This window comes from Phyllostomus discolor, chromosome 11 (genome assembly GCF_004126475.2).
Source record: "Phyllostomus discolor isolate MPI-MPIP mPhyDis1 chromosome 11, mPhyDis1.pri.v3, whole genome shotgun sequence".
Classification (NCBI taxonomy): domain Eukaryota; kingdom Metazoa; phylum Chordata; class Mammalia; order Chiroptera; family Phyllostomidae; genus Phyllostomus; species Phyllostomus discolor.
The window spans coordinates 70438474-70452656 of record NC_040913.2 but is presented as its reverse complement, the minus strand read 5'-3'; the positions used below and the strand labels follow the sequence as shown (position 1 = coordinate 70452656).

At 49.4% G+C, this 14183-nt stretch overlaps 1 protein-coding gene across 1 annotated transcript in view; it reads right to left on the bottom strand.

Moving 5' to 3' along the window:
* Positions 1–2031: 2031 nt before the first annotated feature.
* Positions 2032–14183, bottom strand: part of SFRP1 (secreted frizzled related protein 1) — a 40260-nt gene continuing 28108 nt past the window's right edge. Inside the window, exon 3 of the mRNA XM_028526955.2 lies at positions 2032–5621. Within this exon, the coding sequence (XP_028382756.1) occupies positions 5299–5621 (323 nt within the window). The 3' untranslated portion in view covers positions 2032–5298. The remainder of the gene's footprint in view (positions 5622–14183) is intronic.

Genomic DNA, 14183 nt, shown 5'->3' with positions numbered 1-14183 from the left:
CAGCCCTCCTTGCCCACCCGTTTGAGCCTAGCTACTCCAGGTGTGTGCTGTGCGCTGGCCTGGCCAGGTGGGTCAGGCTCCCCTCTCACCAGGGGCCCATCAGAAAAGCAGAGACCCAGCCCCACCTCAGACCTACTGGATAGGAATCTGCATTTCACCCAGGGATCCAGGGGGCTCATGTGCCTGTTGAAGTTTGAGCACGCCTTGGAGAACCAGACGTACCCGGTCTAAAGGGGTTAGGCTCAGTCCCTCTTTTGTGCATCTGACCCACCTCCATTAACGAATACCTAATAGAACAGCTCACAGAACTTCCAACAGGACTACAGTAACACAACGGTGTGTGGGTAGGGAAAAGGGAAATACCAAAGTTCTCTCTCATCCCCAAGCCACTCATGTCCCACTAGAATGCTATGCAAAGTAAGATCCAGTGGACTGCTGGCACCTGGAACACCTAGAGTGCTAGTTCCAAGTTCAGAGTCTAGGACCCCATGGCAAACCTTCTGAGCTTTAATTTCTGAAGGGTGGAAGCCAGACATTACATGCTAGCAAGTTCCCCTCCATGATACATACTAAGATTTAAGGATGATTCTCCCTATTTCCTTGGATTACTATTGGATGATCAATACAAGTTTCTTTCTCAGGGGCAAAAGTGAAAACGTTGGCACCTCTGGATCCATTGTGGGAAGACAGCATTAGGAATAGGGCCAGCCCAAGTGGAGTAACGCAGTGACTGACGCTTCCTCTCTTTCTGCCTCTAAGCAGGAAAGCACGGGTGCGATTCCTTCCGGAGGTGTGGGTGCCACAGAGCTCTGAAGGCAAGGCCGCTGATTTGTGCAGCCGGCCTCCTAGACACAAGGTTCAAGCAGTCCTGACCCTTGGGCACCCCCGACTCCAGGGCAACTCCAACAGCTGAAGCAGAGATGCCTTTGTGCACATCTCATCGTCCTTTTGGTAATTTTTTTTTCAATCAAACAGCAATGGAAAACCACGGGTCACGGTGGTGGGGCTTCAGTGGGGTGACAACGCCAGCCATGCCCAGCCTGAGATTTTCATTCTTATTAACCACAGCAGAGCTAAAAGGAAATGCCAATCTTTTCCTTGGCTGGGCTAGAGCATCACTAGTTCGCCAGTCGGATAGACTAGTACGGGAAAATCTTTCCGCCCTGGTGCATAACTTTAATGGAATGTTTTACAAGTCCCCAAACCATGCCTGAAAAAGAGTCTCTGTGCATAGGGGTGGTTTTGTGTGGGGAAGTATTTGCTGGCCTCTAGGTAAAATTGCCAGTCATCTGAGGTTGGGAAGTGCCCTATTAAATCAAGGAATGACATCAACTGAAGCTGTCGCTGTAATTGCCTACAGAATTAAGTCACACTGAACAATTCCTTAGGCAACAAGCATATAACCTCATATGAAATAGCAGGGACCTGGCACAGGCCACTGTCTGGGTCCAAAGGGAAGTTCGGTGGTAAGGCGTTGTTCCCACGAGACTAGGACTTGGGAGCCCTGGGTTCCAGTTCCAGCAGCACCCTTGACCCAGGAGCCCCACTCTGGGAAATCCCAGCCGTCTCTCATCCTAGCTTGTCCATCTGCAAACCAGAAGGGTCTCCTCCAAGGTCTCCTGCGAGTCTGAGATTCCAAACACCAGAGAAATTTCAAATCTTAGCCGTTAATTTCAAAACTGAATTGGCCAGAGGGGAAAGAGCATCTGAAACCAGAAAAAGAAACTTGGGCAGAGTTGAAAAATACATTCTTGTAGAGCAAGTATTTCGCTTTCTTTCTGAGCCGAAACACACACAGCCAAGAGAAACACTGCCCAAGTCATCCATGGGGGCAGACGGCGAAGGTGGGAGTGGGAGAGGGTGGCCGGGGTGCCTGCAGGCATTTCTCAGCCCACCCAGGCCGTGTACCCCTGGAAAGCTATTAAACTGACACCAGAAAACATCGCTGGAAAAAATCAGGAGTGGGGGGTGCTCGCCGTCAAAGAGGGTGAGTGGTGTCATCAGGGGAAGAAGTCACAACTCACACTATCATTGATTAATTGAGTGATTTTAGTCAAGTGAATATTGATACATGGCAGGAAAAGCATGAAAATAAAATGAACACATACGGGATTTACTATTAACAGAGGCAATAACATCGAAACCTCTGGTAAAATGTAGTTTAAAAAAAAACAACATAAATGAAATGGAATGTAAAATCATTTTCACAGTATTCAAAGCTTTTGTAGAAGATTTAGACTCTAACAGAGGAATGCTACAGGAAGGAGCTAGAGAAAACAAGGATTCTGTCTGTGTCCTGTGTATCTGCTGGTGACAGGTCGGAGCGGCCAGCGCGTCATTCCCGGGGAGTTTCCCAGGGTGCGCTTCCAAGCCAGATCGTCGGAGCCCACAAGGCAGCCACACTTCAGTAACTGGCACCTGGGGTCTGATGAGGAACACCGACTCTAGGTTTCAGAAAAGGTGTTTCTGAACTTACAGATGCAAATGAAAACTAGAGCTCTGATTGGATTCTGCCTCGGTGCTAATTCAGCAGCACCAAGAGCCAAGTGTTACATGGGGTATTCTAAAAGTAAGATGTCCTGGGAATTCTCAGTCCCTTTCTATCTTCTAAGATAACTATTTTTTTTAAGGCTTGAGCCAAGTTCTGCCAATGACCTCACAGGGTTCAATCCAGAATGGTCATTTTAAACCGTTACAAATACGACCTTTGCACTAGCAATAATTACCAAACCACACATACCGCTCCCCTCCTCTTTTGGAAACCAATGACCAAGCCAATGAGTCTGCACATTGGTTTTATTATATCCTTTTGGGGGGCAAAATTAAGTCTTGAGATAAAAATGCAGCTTTGGGCCCACAGCCTCCCTCTGCACCCTGAAACTGTCGAGGTGTTGTGGGGGGAGAGAGGGAGAGAGAGCTGCAGGCGGGCATCTCGGACCCACAGCAGCTCCCAGTCCTAGGACTCTGTGGCTGGGGGAAAACCTGGAGCTGCAATTCACAGCTCCCATTCACTCTGAACTTTTTCTGAACATGTGCCCTTCTACCGGAGAATCCCCACGTAGAGAGGCATCACTCCTCCATCACCTTTCAGCAGGGACTGCTAATTCCCCACACACACTCCTCCCCCACGGCCCCTACCAGGAATGAGGGTCCCGTGCGTGATGCGTTCTCTCCATCACAGCGAGCAGATACGTCAGATACATACAATCAATGAACTCCAGTTAATCAACCAAAACTGAGACCCAGATCCATGCACTCATGAAATTGCTCTGAATTTCAATTGACAATAGGAAAGCAGAATATTTCTAATTAACTAATATATATACACATTTCTTTAAACCATCCAAAATTACAGGCAAGTCACTTAAGGTCCCCAACACTTTATGATTAAAGGTCAGAGAGAACAAACAAAGGTGTTAAAATAACAGGATCACTACTTGTGAGAGGTTAATTACATCAGGATAACCCTCAGGTAGGTAACGAAGTTGGCGGGCTGATTTTCAGACCAGAGTCTTCAGAAGTTAACAGCATCTTCCACCGTTTCCATGTCGGGCCAGGGCCAGGGCCAGGGCCAGGGCCAGGGCCACAGCCACGCAGTAACACCTCCTGGCCTCTCTGCAGCATCCGCATTGAGTACGGCCATTAGCCCAGAGGGACAATCACTCAAGTCCTCGAGGCGCTAAAGAGGATTAAGAATCAGGCTTGGGGAAGAAATTAGCATTGATTGTTTTGAATTATCTCCCATACACTCAACAAGAGGAATGAAGTCGTGTAAGTGAACAGGTTTATGTACACACTTAATAAACACAGGGCTTTGAGACACATCTCAGGGCACTCAGGAAAACTGCAGAGATGTGCTGCCTTGGAAACTCTCTCCTTGGATGAGGAGACACTTGTGGCTTAACTTTCCCTCTGGGGAAATAAAGATAATTTTTTTTAAATGCAGCACAGGCAAGGCTGGCTGTCCTGAATTTCTCTGACCTGTTGGCAATCAAGTTAGAGGAATCCATTTCCCCACAGGAAAGAAAAGGATGGGAAGAGGTGAGAGTCCCGATGAGCACGGTGTTCAGGCCAGAGCAGCCGGGGACCCCTCAGGGAGGACAGCCACACAGCTAGGCTCCCGGCTGGACCCACCTCCTTCCCACAGAGCCTGGTGACAGCGCTGCACTGCTGGAAAGTGGCCTCAGATGTTCCAAGAGACCCTGGTCTCAGTACACCTTTCACAGGCTCAGTGCAGACTTTTGACAAAACCCTTGAAAAGCAACTGGGGTTTTTGGTTGTTGCTCTTTAAAGAAACGTGAAATGGAATGAACAGATGAAATTAGAATGCTAAGCTCTCCACCCAATTACCGTTCACCCTGACTAGCAATTTGCCAGACTGTTCTAAATTTTTGCTTTTTCTCTTCTTGAACTACGTTTTTTGGAAAACCACTAACCATCACCTCCTGGGCTTGAAAATCATCATCTCTCTCATGCCATGGGTCCAGTGCCCACCGGGTTTCCTTTCCCTCACACGAAGGCAGGCACGTGCCCCACACGTGTGTGGCGGTCAGATCATGCCCCGAGGCTGATGTCAGCTGCCACTCACGTGGCATCTGAGACTCAGATTCACAGCGAAAGACAGCCACATGGGAAGGCGGGACAGGCCTGGCTCCCCTTGTTGTCACCATTACACACTGTGCTTGTGCTTTTCTTTCCTGTACCTATTCCTCTCCGGGACTGGTCTTAAGTTGTAAGTGTGGTGGGTGTCTGTTTCTGTCTGAAGCAGACAGAAAGGGAAACTGCTCTGGAACCAAAAGCAATGTATCTCTTACCAACAGTTTCAAGTGTCTAGTACTAAAGGAACAATTAGCTGAAAGACCCATAGCAATCTGTAATGGCACAAAGAAAGTTGCAGGGATCGTTTTTTGCTGCTCTCTCTTACTTTCTTGCTGTGGTCTTTTACATTTTTGCCCAATCCCCCTTTTCAGTGGCAAGTTTTTCTTTAGTGAGAGTGTCTCTGGTGGAAATGGTGTTGCACCTCCTTGTACTCAGTGACATGCTGGTCCAGACTGTGGCTCTTACAAGGCTTCCTAATCTAACTGGTTTTCCTTACCTGGGTGTGTGGCTTTAAACACTGGCTACACTGGGGTCTGGAGCGTGGCTGCGGAGGGGCAGAGTAGGGGTGCTGCGAGAGGAAAGCCAGCCGGGGTACAGCGTCCTCCACCCACAGAAGAAGCAGTGAGTCCCAGGGTTGTCTGCTCAGCCCCCGCCCCTCTCCCCAACCCCCAGCTCCCTCCGCAAGCCACCCCGTGAGAGTCACTTGAAGACCGACTGAAAGGTGGGACACTCGTGGTTTTTCATCTTCTTCATGAAGTTTTTGAATTCCTTGTTTTTCTTGTCCCACTTGTGGATGGCCGTCAGCAGGTACTGGCTCTTCACCTTGCGGCCCATGATGAGGAAGTGGTGGCTGAGGTTGTCCAGCTGGTGGCAGGGGCAGTCGGCCCCATTCTTCAGGTACAGGACGAGCTTCTTCAGCTCCTTCTTCTTGATGGGCCCCAGCTTCAGGGGTTTCTTCTTCTTGGGGACAATCTTTTTGTCGCCATTTTCTTTTTTCACTTCTTTTATTTTCATCCTCAGTGCTAGAGAGGGTCAGGGCAGAGGGGGCAAGGAGAGAAAGGGAGAGAAAGCGTTTTAGAACAGTCTTTCATGTACAGCAATCACTCGAACCTCTGGCTGAAGGGGAAGGTGAAATGCAAGGCAAAGGGTGAGCAAAAGGAGACAGTTCTATAAATAAGTCTTCGTGCCTCGGTCAACCTGTGTGTGCGGATTCCAGTTTTGTGGCGCCCATGCCGAAGTGCCACGAGTCTCACACACATCTTCAAAACCTAATCCTATTCCCCTTTGTTAAAACTCGGTGACTCAGAATATCACACGATGCTCTAAGAGAAGAGGGGGATCACATAATCCAATATAATCCATATGATCTAATGCTTTAGACTTCTGCATTCAAAATCGTACCCTAAGTTTTTATTTTTAAGAGGACGTTATTGGTTTAGTTTTTTTTAACACCCAAGGGTCATAAAGTTCTTGAAAGTTGTTTCCTCTAAACAACATTCTATGTGCGCACAGCCAGCAAGGGAAAGTTGCTTCAAATGGTCACGCTCAAGTGCACTAAACACCAACACCCAACCTCAGCACTGGAGAAATTGGGGCCCCACGAGTATGTCTTTTGAGGAGTTTTGACAGCACATTTTAAGGGGTGTCGACTGCTAATGTTTTGTCAACCACTAATCAGCCTCTAGCAGGTGCCATGAATGTTCTACCCACTGAGTAGACCCACATGGCACCAAACCCTATTTTGACAGATTAGAGCAAGTCCTGGTGAAGCCCTGACAGATACGTCCAGGTGATGAACTCTCAAAGAGAATAAGGTACACGGGCTACTTCCATTCTCAGCACACCCTCACCCCCGCAGGAAGGGAAAGAAAGCAAGTGTGTCCACCGACTCTGCCTTCTATTTTCTTTGTTTCTCTGGACCCTGACTGAACATTATGTTAACATTAATGTGTGCACCCAAGACTTCCGTGATGGCTGCACAGAGTCTGCTGATGGAGACGACTCAGTGTGGAGGCATCTTCCAAGCTGTCCGTCACAGCGCACGGCATCGCTACTGCAGCCCCCTCTCTGTAAACCCAGCCAGCCCCATGTGTTTCTAAAGGAGCTGGAAATCCTTTTCTAGATGCTAATCACCAGAAAATGTGTACATCCTCTGTATCCCTCCGAATTCAAAATTACTCAGCCCCCTCTTTTTAACAATGCAGAGCTTCCACCCATACTCCATGGGGAAAGGCTTGAATCGGAACTAAATAACAATAGCTAACAATGATGAAAGCGTATGGCATGCCAGAGACGGTGCTGAGTATTTTCCATGCATTTCCTCAGTTAAACCTAACAACTCCATGAGGAAGGTGCAACTATTTTCTCAACTATCAGATGAGAAAACTGAGGCATAAGGGGTTAAGTTGCCTTGCCCGAAGTCGATTTAGGACCTCACTCATCCTAAATTGAAACCCATGTCTGAATGTGCACTTTTAACCACTTGGCTGCCCCATGGCGACTCTACGGTTGCAAAAGTCTTTGTAATGAACCCGAAACTTAACGGATTAAATGGACCAAGAAAAGAAGACCAAGGAGTGCAGACTCTATCCCCAGTTTCACCCGCGTTTCCAAGTAAGTTTACTTATGAAATGGTAAAGAGTTCCCCCTGGTTGACAAACACTATTCTGGCAAAGGAAAAGCTGCACTGTGAAGGCTTTATAATTTAATGTTTAGCTGATCAGAAAGCACACCGTTGGTCTAACCCAAGAATGAAGGGGAGGGGGGGAAGTCCTAGGAACAAATCTTTAATGAATGAGTCAAGGTCAGTAAATTCAACATGTTGCCACTGCTTTTTTTTCCTTACAAAAAGGGCTCCAGACCTTGCAACCAACTTAACCCCAAATAATACCCTAGCCCTGGTGTTTCTTATGAAATGCCTCACTCCCAAGGGTGGCAGAAGGCTCAGGAACTGGGCACCGATCAGCACTGGGCTCTCACTGAGGACGAGCACTGACCTCACGGGCTGGTCTAGGCTTCCCACTGAGGCCCATTCTTCAGCCCTCCCCCAGCCCAAACCAGCCACTGCCCAGCACCGCCGCTGATGCTTGACTCCCGCCCCCACTGTGGACAGAGTGCAGTGGGACCGGCAGGGGGGATGCCGAATGGAAAGCAGCAGAAACCACCCCTCCAGGACCTTAGCCCAGGCATGCCCAAACAGGCCCACCCCTGGGTAAGCTTCCCTTGTTGGCTTACAGACCTTGCACCTGGGGTTCACTTGAGAAAAGACTTCAGTTGTGCTACTCCGTGGCTGGTTACATGAGAAAGGTGCTCAGTGGGATTGAGTGAGGAGCCAGCAACAGGAGACTCACACTATTCAGGCCCCTCTCTGCCTCCGTTCTGCCAAACAGAGCAAATGGGACTAGGAGAAGCCACAAAGAAAGGCAGCAGGGAACAATTCTGCTCCTTTCACAAGACCCTGTAAGAGGTGGCCCCATGCATTAGATGAGTCTCAAGCTAGTTCCCAAAGTCTAACCCTGGGAGCCACGCATTGCCATAGGAGTGCTCAATTCCACCACCAGGAGAGGCGAGTGCACGCCCAGCTGACCATGAGGGTGCCCTCTTTTCCGCAGAGAAGTGAACCGTCCGTTTTTAAGAACTCACCATATTCCTGGCTCTGCCTATGGGCACAAGATAGGTGCAGTCGGTGTGGCTCACAGCAGCCATGTGAAGAATCATCTTTATTAGTTATTACAACCAAGGAGAAGGACTCAGGTTAAGTAATGACAATACACAGCCACCATTTGTGAGGTTTGGAATCAGAATTAGAAGGCATACTTGACCTTGAAGAGTCCACTCTTTCCTACCATACCATGCCCGGGCTTCAAATGATATTTGCTTCAGTGGAAATTATCTCACTCTTTTGATTGTATTGCTTTTAATCACAGCTCAAATCAAAAATTAATGGTCCTTTGCCATGACTGTGTAAAGGAATTCAGTTTACATAAGAGGGGGGACAGCACAGGGAGAGGGGAAATCAAATGATGGAAATGTGTTCTGCATTAGACTCTTTATTCCCTGCCATTTGGCTCACTTTCTTTTTTGAGGTAAGGAAAGCAGGGAAGGGGAAGGCACATATGGCCAGAAATTACTAACATCTTTCCATCTCTCAAGGGTTTATTTTAGGGATGCAGATTACCAACAATGTTTGGACAGGCGATTAGCCGTCGGAGGTTGATTTCCCTGTGCCTGTAGATACACGGGCAACCCCCCACCACGCCTCACCCAGGGGCTGCTGCGACAGGGTGGGTGCTGGCCCAGCGGCAGCCTGGGACTGATCACCTCCTCCTCCCCTCCCAGCCCCCACCATGCAGACAGTGCCTGGACCCCAGGGGTCACACCCCTGGACTGCTTTGTGAGTCTGCAATGCCCGTGGTGGTTGGTGGGCAGGGTGGAGAGGCCCCAGGAGGCAGCAGCTGGTGCAACGGACAGAGTCCCAGGTCCTGGGTTCTACCTGTGTGACCACAAAATCTGGTTTTGAGCTCCCTGGGTGTCTGTTTTCCATCTACAAAGTGTGGGATGAAGTCTGCAGGCCTAGCGGTACTCCGTCCAGAGCACCATGTTGGGCGATACCTGCAGCGAGCAAAGCTGTCTCCAGCACCCCCACGCTGTGCCCTTGACCTCGGCTACCGGTAACAGCTGGGTTCTGAAGTAAAACAAAACAACAAATAAGCAAAACACTTGCTCGGGGCTTTGTGTTTTTGTTTGTGTTTGGCAGCAACTTGGCATCCTGCAGGAGTATTATTACTCCCACCTTTCACCTCACCGGTCGCTGCAGAACTCACAGACCCAGAAACTTTGAAAACCCCAAATTCAGGGTTACAATTAGGGGCTGTCTAGGTCTTTCTCAGCAATCGTAAAAGAAATAATCCCTTATGTTCAGGAAGACCCTCAAAGTTTCATTCCACTTCAGTTGCCTAAGCCATATTCTTTTTCCACAAATTATGCTCCCTTGGTATACTTCCCACGAGACTTGGCCATATCTCTGAGACTGTGGATGGGAACAGGAAACTCATTACACTCAGGACAAACCCAGCCTCTCTTCAAAACCATCTCTTCCTCCTGATCTGCTTATACTAAGGATGCCACTGTTCTTCCAGTGACCTACACAGGGTGCTGGGATGTGGGACAAGTGTTAGCCAAGGGCCAGTCATTTACACAACCAACAACAAGGAAGTGCTGCAGGCGTACAAGAAAAAGATCTGCTGGGAGAGAGGTGGGGATGGAGCTAGGTTAGTAATCAGATTTGGGACTCATCTGATTACAGACAGTAGTTACAGTGAAGAGTAAATAAAGTACGGAGAAGAGAAAGAAAGAGAAAGAGCAAGAGTCCAGGGAGCACCTTCACAGGGGCGAGAAGAAGAAGAGTTATTACAAAAGTCATCACAGGTACAGACGGAAAACCAGGCAGCCTCGGGACCCAGGAAGCATGGAAGGAAGGTATTTTGAATGGAGAAAGCACTCCCGATCACAAATGCTGCACAGTTTGGGAAGGAATGTGAGACTAGATCCCCCGCCTGGGCAGCTGGGGGTCACTGATGACCTGCGGGGGGCCAGGATCCACAGGGGTGAGGGTGGATTCCAGAGCGCTGACAACCAGCAGGAAGTGGGAAGAAAAGGTACGCCATCCTGACAGCCACCAAGCTTCTGGAATGTCTGTGAGGATTTGCCACCAGCCACTGCTAGCCAAACATGTTAGATTGAGGGCACGCAATCATTTCCACTTCTCCTCAGAGTCAGTTTAGAATTATAGTAAAAAAAAAAGTTATAAACACAGGCAGGAAAATGGTAAAGGAAACAAGAACCTATCAACATTTAGTGTAATAGAAAGCAAATGGGTGGTGGAAGCTGGCTTGACAGGGAGAGGAAAAGCTGAAACTCAGCTGCCAGTGAGAACGAGCCGATCCACACTGCAGGGCCCAAAAACACTCATGAACCGGGGCTGCTTGGGCGCTCTTGCCCTCCATCGCAGAGGCTGTTAAACACAGGACCTGGGGAAAGGTACGTATGGACACTCAGATCTACTCATCTGGGCCATAAAGCCAGGTGATTGTCCTTCGCCAACTCCAGCAGCAGCCCAGAGCTTTATTCTCTCCAGAAGGTTCGAACCAGCAGATGGTGGGCTTGGCTACACCAGACAGGACAGGGCGGTGAGGTGCTGCACTACCTGAAAGTCTGCAGAGTGCATCTGAGACCCTCAGGTGTTAGGACACCAGTTATACCCCTCAGGCAGCAAACAGACAGGTTTCTGTCTAAAGAAACTGGCAGCCCAAGGGACAAGGCCTGCAGCTCCCACGATGAAGCTCCAGCACAAAGCGCCACAAATCATAGGCCTCGCAGATGCGCAAAGCACTTCCAATGGAGTGCTTCAGTCTTAAGTGCCAAAGAGATAACACAAGAAAATTTCCCAGAAATGAGGAACATGAGCTCTCAGATCAATCAGTCCCCAGCTCAATGAATCGTGACATCTGGAAACACCAGGGATAAAGAGAACCCTTCCAACCCTCTAGGAAAAGGAGAGGGTCACACCTGAGGCAAAGGGGCGGGCATCAGAATGGCAACAGCAGTGCTAGAAGCTGGACGGCAACGGGTCAGGGCGCCCAAGGTTCCCACGTCTGACCCTGAGCCTGACTAGTGATCAGCGGGTGAGGGTAGGATACAGACGGGAGAAAGAAAGTATTTTCAGACGTTCAATTACAGAAAAAGTACCTCCCACATACTTTTCCTCAGGAAGCCTCTCCGTGGTGTCCCTCCTCTATAAGAGTGCAGATAAGAAGACACAGAATTCAGAGAACCGAAGATCTAACTTAAAATTAAAAAAGCTATGCGAGTCGCCCTGGCTGGCGTAGATCAATGGATTGAGCGCGGGCTGCGACCCAAAGTGTCGCAGGTTCGATTCCCAGTCAGGGCACATGCCTGGGTTGCAAGCCATGACCCCCAGCAACCGCACATTGATGTTTCTCTCTCTCTATCTCCCTCCCTTCCCTCTCTGAAAATAAATAAATAAAATCTTTAAAAAAAAAAAAAAGCTATGTGAGTCTTAGAATGGTTTTCCCAGAGCAACTGGGTGGCAGGCCGAAAGCTCAGCCAGTACAGGCGGAAACAGGGGTAACAAGGACTCAGGCACAGTACCTACAGAAAAGTGCAGGGCTGAATGCTTAATACTGACATGAGGACTGGGAAAACGAAATGAGGCAATCACCAACTCAAGGGGGAAAGGTGTATGAGAAAGGAAATGTAAATGCAGTGCGCTACGTGGTGCAGCTGCAGATGATGTTTACATAATTAGATAAATTAAGCATTGAATATGAATTTAACCAACAGTGTGATACAGCTACTGGGGAGACTGCAGAATGTGAAACACTGTAAATCTTTATCTTCAATAACATGAATGATGTCTTAAAAATTAAAACTCAGAAGTCAAATGATAACCACGTTAAACACCACAAGAAACAGCTAAAACGATTACCTCTGGGCTGTGGGAATTAATGGAGGGAAGGCATGGGGCGAGGGGCTGACATTTTCGTTAAAAGCCTTGTATTACTCTTTGACTCTTTAAGCTGCATTGATTTTTGAGGCATAAGCTTATTTTCTTTAAAAAACTGTAGTCTCCAAATAAGACATGAATCACAAAGTGTGAAATCTCAAAACCAAAGATTACATTTCCAGGTCTTCTGCTGTCCCTTCAATAGAGCAGCTGGTCAGGAGGTGGGACTTCTGAAGGGTTGTACTCGAATAAGAACTCGAATTATACTCGAATAAGGGTTTAATTGCCTTTGGGGTAAGGAAGTGGCCTACAGATCCACTCGGTCCCCACCATTTTTCTGATAAAAAAATCAGCTAGGTTAGAATTTGAAGTTTTTCCTTGAACTGGAAGAGATGTTACACCGAGTTCAACGAAGGGATGGACGGAGGGACGGACAGACTGACACTCAGAAGCGACTCACCTAAAGCCACACAGCTGGAGGCCCCCGCAGCTCTGCTGAGGATCTGCCCTTGGGCCCCCCACCAAGGCTCACTGCTCTCTTCCACAGCGCCCCCAAGCAGAGAAGCAAGAGGGGACAACTGGTGCCCCAGAAGATCCTGGGGACAATTCCACAAGCAAGTGGATCCATCTTCTCTGATCGGTGCTCCTGAAAACTCACCCCCGGCAGATAACGGAGCACACACCCAGGTTCCCGATGACTTGCTTTTTTCCCTAAATTGCTTTCTCTGCCACAGAAGGCCAAAGCTCAAAAATAGACGATGTGAGAAGCAGGTGAGTACGGCCAGCAGACTCTGGTGTGGCCCCCTGGATCCGGGGGGGGGGGGGGGGGGGTCGGAGAGCACAAGTGGGCGCCCGGGCATCCACTCTGTGGCCTCACTCAGCTCACCCCTCTCAACCTGCACGGAGCCTCCCCATGAACATGCCTGTTCCATAACAAGACCTCGCTGAGCAACAAAAACAGAGAGGACTCCATTTTCTGCTTCCTACCCCATTTTCACAGATCTCTTGGGTGGGCGTGCCTGAGGCAGAAGCGCCATCCCCAGATCCCACTGTGCCTCTGAGACGGGGTCACAGCGCCGGGGAAGGCTGGGCTGTGCGCAACTGCAGCCTCCTTCCGACACTCTCGGCAGAGGGTGCGGGCGCCTCCACGAGCTGGCTTTGCGGCACTGGCGCCACACGGAGGCCCCGGCGATGGCAGCTCGGCAGCCCTCTCCGCTCCTGGCAGAAGCCGGAGTTTGGCGTCGTTAATTCCTTTAGCACAGAAAGGAGCTGCACTCGGTCACAATAACTGAGACTCGCTGCGCTGACCACAAACCACACGCTGCATACTTACATGCATTTACTGACTACGGGACACACGTTAGCAAAACAGAAAGAGAAGAAAGCAAACCAACACCCCCCCCCCAAAAAAAAAGATTGAAAGCAGCTTTTTTTTTCCCTCTCACAAAAACAGCAGATGTCGAAAATGCTCCTGAGCGACTTGACTTGGACAACTTATTTATTGGCGTTGTTCTGTTTCCCGGACCCCAGACATCTTGGGGAGGTGGGGGGGGGGGGCGGGCAGGCAAGACAGTGGAGTGTGCAGCACTATAGCCCCCCAACACACTCGCACACGCAGCGCAGCGGCACTGATGTCAGCCAGCGGGATCCTGCTGCCTAACTGCTTGATTTCATGGATTGTGTTAAGTCCCCACTGGTTTGAGCTAATGGTGCAAAATGAAAACCCCACTTTAAGAGCAAAGAGCTGCCTAGCATGGTTTTCTTTGGGGAGACGTGTGCGCTGGCAGCTCTGGCAGCTCTGGCAGCAGGGGTATGGGCCTCAGAGTGGGACAAAGAAGAGCTCTGGGCCCCTCCTTCCAGGAAGCACTGCATCCCTCCCCCGCATCTCCCCAAGCAGGAGGCAGAGGAGAATGGGAGAATCGCTTAAATAAAGTCAATCACTAGGATTGATTGAATCTTGGCTCCAAGTCCTGGTGAACCTGCCAAGGCAAACAGTTCTTCCTGCCGCAGGGTCACTGGTTTTCCATTCCTCTCCATTCCACCCCCTACCGTTCGCACG